The 5531-nt window shown below is 32.7% G+C and overlaps 1 protein-coding gene across 1 annotated transcript; it reads left to right on the top strand.

Annotated features, from left to right (window-relative positions):
* Positions 1 to 913: 913 nt before the first annotated feature.
* LOC111910495 (mitochondrial magnesium exporter 1) lies at positions 914 to 4159 on the top strand. Its single transcript, XM_023906331.3, has 9 exons — positions 914 to 1253; positions 2028 to 2143; positions 2303 to 2360; positions 2517 to 2666; positions 2812 to 3019; positions 3202 to 3247; positions 3388 to 3508; positions 3588 to 3660; positions 3733 to 4159. The coding sequence occupies exons 1-9, from the start codon at positions 1151 to 1153 to the stop codon at positions 3959 to 3961; spliced, it is 1104 nt and encodes a 367-aa protein (XP_023762099.1). The 5' UTR covers positions 914 to 1150; the 3' UTR covers positions 3962 to 4159.
* Positions 4160 to 5531: the final 1372 nt, after the last annotated feature.

The following is a 5531-nucleotide window of genomic DNA, read 5'->3' as shown; positions in this document are numbered from 1 at the left end:
GTTTTAACACTTCCCAACGTATGTGATGAAATGAACATTATTTGGAAGCTTGTACAAAACTTAATTTATTTTTTCAATAGAATCTAAGAGCGTGTTTAGATTAAATTAGTAAAACTAGGTCTAGTTAAAGAACGTGTTTTGGTTAGATAATTTGGCAAGCGAGAGATATTAGAACGTGTTAATATCTTATTATCTTTCAATACCAACTTAGAATATCAATCACACATTACATCAAGTCATAATCAAGTAATGACAACATTGAAAACTAGAACCGAAACAATTTCAACAACTTACTTACAAATCTATTTTTCTGTATGTTTTCAAAGTAGAATATTATTTACATTATTTCAGATTTTGCATAGAAATCCCCCCCTTTTTGTAACTAAAGTACATTGTACAAAAAATGTATAAATTTTTGTCTCCGTGTGTCTGAGGATCAACATTGTTTGCTTTGTACTACTTTTTAGTGTATTGAAACAGTGTATTTAAAATCTATAGTACCCCTATTATTTATTGAGTTTGACATATCTAACACTTAGCAAACATTATATAAATTCTTTGTTCAATCTAGTTCCATTCCATCAAGTTCATTTGCCAAACGATACCTAATCAGATGAGACAAATTTTGAAATAATAATGTATTTTGAAAGTAAATATTTTGAGAAGGGTGGTCATAACGATTATTTTATGAAAACAAGGTTATTATGTGATATATTATTTGATATTTTATTAATGAGAATAAATTAAAAATTAATGAAAGGCAAAATAATATTTTAGATAGAACAGACAAAACCATCGAAACAAAATAAAATTACAAGAAAATCCAATGCTACAATTAAAAAAATTATAAACTATGAGAATTGAGAACCATTTTTGGAATTTACTCTAAGAACAAATATATAAAGTCGACAAATTCCATTCTTTTTCTTGGGCGGAAAGTTGATACATTGCGATGAGGGGAGGGGAGGGGAGAGAGTTCTGAATTAGATATCCTGAAATACACGAGACTCCTCAAATTTCGAGACTAACGTCGATCTCCGTGAGCCTCGTCCTCTGTCTAAACTCTAAACCCCCTCCATAAAACCACCCTAAAACCCTAAACCGACGAACGAAAGGTTGAAAGGACTGCTAAAAGCAACTGCTCGATTTCATGGCGGTCACCAGCAGTAGCACTACAGCTTCTGAAGGAATTCAAGGAACAAAATCTTCAGCAACAATTGTTTTAACAAACTCGCCACACAATCAATTCTTTGGCAAGTTTAATCTTCGTCCTCTATCTTAATGTTTTGATTAACAACTTGTTCACGCATTTTAGATTTGTGGTTGAAATGAGACCTCGAAAGCTGTTGTCTGATTTTAAATACTTCGTTACTTGTTTGAGATCGAAAAATGTTAGCAGTGTAATATTTTGCTTTAATTTTTAGAGTTTTAATGTTCCGATCTATAATGAAACTGGTGTATGATGTAGACGGAGAGATATCTTATGCATCAGATGATAGTAATTGTATTCTAAAGTTAGAGAATGAACAATGGAGAACTTATATTGCATTTACGTGACAAAGTATAACTCATGTTTAGCAGAAAAGTGTAGGATTTTGTGTCATTTAAGATAGAAAGTGACTTTCAGTTTATCAGTTACCCTGTCCATTGAACAAGTGCATCGAGTTGAGGTTGAGTGAAGAAGGACCTTGTATTTCCCTAATCCAATACTAATTTGAACTTCTATGCATTCTAAAGGCCGACTGTATGGACTATTGTATGTATTATTTGTAGTAATCAGTTTTATCCAAAACTAGATTAAGTCCTTATCATTTTTTTGAAGTTGAAAAGCAGCCTACCCAACCTAACTGTGAATTGAAGGCACTTACTATTATGCAAAGGTAGTATAAGTTTATAACTATCATATATGCAGTGTTTTAAAAGGATGTTACACTTTCTTGATCAAAGTGGTTGAGATTGAAAATGAAAATACTCCTTACTTTTTAGAAAAAACAGAGTTCTCATGGTAATGTGCTAACACATTTCAGTTTGGAGAGAGTTCTTATGGGGAGCCCTTGCTGGTGGCTTTGGGGAAGGGATGATGCACCCAATTGATACTGTGAAAACTCGGATCCAAAGTCAAGCCATTTTGGCTCAAAGCCAGGTCTGTTATGGTTTTCTTACAATCAAATATAAACTCTGAGGAACAAGAAAGATATAGTTGGGTAGCTTCAATACTTATGCATGTAAACTTGGGTTCATTTTCTTGGATGTTTACACTTTATAACTCAGTGATGTTGGTGCATTGTTTTCCTATGATCAGAATCAAAAGACTATATTACAGATGGTCAGAGCTGTCTGGGGTGCTGATGGTTTAAGAGGTGAATTCTCTCCCTTTAAAATTATCTTTTTCCTTTGAATGTGTGAAACATATGCTTTTACATGTGACTCCTTTCCTGATCTATAGTGGCACAATGTGCAAACTTTAAGCATTTTCTTACATCTTCTCTTTTGCTAAAACTCTACCTGACTGTTAGGTTTTTATAGAGGGGTGGCACCTGGGGTAACTGGATCTCTTGCAACGGGTGCAACATACTTTGGTGTCATAGAATCCACCAAAAAGTGGATTGAAGAAACACATCCGAATCTTGGAGGTCATTGGGCCCATTTCATTGCTGGTGCTTTAGGCAAGTAGTAACTCTTGTTTTTGTGACAAATTGATGAATTTCCATTAACTTTCACTTTCAAGATACGATTAATACATACGAAGAATAAATAAAATAAAATAAAATAATTTGTTTGTTTTTGTTTATCTCCTCAAAACCATAACAGGAGATACACTTGGGTCTTTTATATATGTCCCTTGCGAGGTGATTAAGCAACGTATGCAGGTTCAAGGAACAAAGAAATACTGGAGTTCAGTTGTGATGAAAGAGGGTGCATCTGATGCCAGTTTGAGTATGTATGGATACTATTCTGGAATGTTTCAAGCTGGATGTTCAATATGGAAAGATCAAGGACCAAAGGGACTATATGCAGGGTATACTCTTTTACTTTTATTTTATTACCACCCTTCAAATTTCCACTTTTAGCTAGTGCTTTCTATGACTGAAAAACCTGTGTTGTTTTGCTTTGCTTGATGGAATGGAAATATGGAATTGTTCCTGAAAAGAAGTATTAACCTTTTCTGTTTTTGTTACTATTTTCTTGTTTTATTGGCAGGTATTGGTCTACACTTGCAAGGGATGTCCCATTTGCTGGTTTAATGGTAAGTTTTTGTTTCATTCCATTTCCACCTCTTATTCTCTTTATTCATCCGATTGTACTCTATTTAATTAATAATAGCAGGCAATAAAACATAGAATAATCAATCTACAAGACACTTAATATATTTATTTACATATGCAGGTTACGTGTTATGAGGCGTTAAAAGAAGTAACAGAATACGGGAGGCAAAAGTGGTTCCCTAACTCAAGATTCCATGTCAATAGTTCTTTTGAGGGGCTTGTATTGGGAGGAATAGCTGGAGGTATTATTTTTATTATTATATTTTTTTATTACATGGTTTTGAGGGATTTATTAACATGATGAATGTAAAACATGCACAGGTGTTAGTGCATATCTTACAACTCCTTTAGATGTAATCAAAACAAGACTACAAGTACAAGGCACAATCGTAAGGTAGAAATGGTAGTTATGCAAGAATGTTGTATTTATTTAAGAAATAATGTTTTTATATATAAAATGTGTCAGGTATAATGGTTGGATGGATGCATTTCGTAGAATATGGTTGATTGAAGGTGCAAAGGGTTTTTTTAGAGGAAGCATTCCACGGGTGATATGGTATGTTCCAGCTTCTGCTCTTACATTCATGGCTGTTGAATTCCTCAGAGACCAATTCAATGAGACAAAGACACCAAACACAGATACAGTCACTAGCTTAATATTAGACAAAAGTAAGCCTCCTTTGCAACAAAATTAGATTTACTGAGAATAGCAACATACTTCTAAACTAAACTAAGTGAATTCTTTTTGGTGGGCCATAATAGGGTTGGCTACCAAATTTTACTCTTTTGGTGAATAGTAACAAGTTTCACCTTTTTGGTGAATGTTAATATTCTTAATGAAACCATCTAATTCATCCACTATAATAATATTTCTCACATATGCTCTATTACAAGTCTTTAAACCTATGAATCTACTCACTCTTTGTTTATATGTGATTTTGTGGTTCGGTTTTGATTTCTTTTTTTTAATTGTCATCGTACAATGAGTGAGATGACAAACAGGCAACAAATTGTGCCGCTAAACTAAAAAGATTTTTTTTTTCCTATATCACAGTTGGGGAAATTTGAAGCACGTATTTCCTTTTGTTAAATGAAAAATGTTAACAACGGATATTAATATTATTTATATTCTGAGACGAAATAACCTTTTGTTATATCTTTAAATCATGATCTTTGATATATATTTTTTAACATGTTATGAGTAGCCGTATAAAACAAGCGATATAAATTTCTTAAGGATATTGTGAAAAATAAGTGGTACAAAATGAGAGAAATTGTTTAGTTAGAAATTCAACTTTTTGGTTATTAAGGAGCGGGAAAAATACAAATAATAGTTAAAGTAGGGGTGAGCAACCGGCCCGACATGGTTCGGAACCAGAACTAATTAAGCCAAAATGTGAGAACCGTTAACCGGATTGGTTAGATGGCCAAACTAGAGTTTGGTTGGAAATTGTTCGATGAAATTAAGATAGTAGAGAATGATGGTGTGAAAAAAAAAGCATGCAACCTCTAGTTTAACCAAACATGTAAATAGGTGAAAAAAAACAAACATGCAAATAGGTGCAAAAAAAGCAGGCTAACAAAGAAAATAAAAATCAAACCAAGTTCAATCTTAAAGACACGAATGGGGAGGTTAGTGTAACATGGAAGCACGACGAGTCTAAGATAAACAAAAATTTATTAAACCTTTTTTGTTATAGGTGGATTAACATTTAAGTTCGTTGAAGAGGCTTTAATTGAATGCACCAATGCATTTAATTGTAAAGTTGTTTTGCTATCAGACATAAATTTTTCTGGGATGTAGACAAATTTTACGTAGAAAAATGTTTTTTGATATTTAAGTAACCTAAAGACAACAATACATTTGACAATGATTACTTGGCCGTCTCTTGTCAAAGGGCAACTAACATGGTGGTCACAACCCACTTTATAGATGAAAATTAGGTGACATACAAGAGAATAATAAACTTAGACAGATAGATAGCCATAAAGAAATTACATTCATGGATGAGGTATAAAAAATGTCTTTTTTTTTTTTTTTTTTTTTTTGGTTAAAAAGTTGTCAAATCTTTACAATGGTAGAATGCATTTCAATATAAGGTGTATGACCCACATATTAAACCTTATCTTGAGGAATGAGCAAAAAGTCCAAAACTACCGTGTCGAATGTGTCAAAAAAGATGTAAGATATATTAGACAATTGACACAAAAGATAAGCAAGTTCAAAAAACATATGAAAGATAGTAGTTTAGAAACAAAGATGTT

Source organism: Lactuca sativa, chromosome 1 (assembly GCF_002870075.4).
Source record: "Lactuca sativa cultivar Salinas chromosome 1, Lsat_Salinas_v11, whole genome shotgun sequence".
In the NCBI taxonomy this organism is placed as follows: domain Eukaryota; kingdom Viridiplantae; phylum Streptophyta; class Magnoliopsida; order Asterales; family Asteraceae; genus Lactuca; species Lactuca sativa.
The sequence above is the reverse complement of the archived record's forward strand: the minus strand, read 5'-3'. Positions and strand labels throughout refer to the sequence as shown.

Coding starts and splice junctions, on each gene's coding strand:
- LOC111910495 (XM_023906331.3), top strand. CDS start 1,151: ATGGCGGTCACCAGCAGTAGCACTACAGCTTCTGAAGGAATTCAAGGA. Junction 2,144..2,302: donor CCATTTTGGCTCAAAGCCAG/GTCTGTTATGGT, acceptor TCCTATGATCAG/AATCAAAAGACTATATTACA. Junction 2,361..2,516: donor GGGTGCTGATGGTTTAAGAG/GTGAATTCTCTC, acceptor CCTGACTGTTAG/GTTTTTATAGAGGGGTGGCA.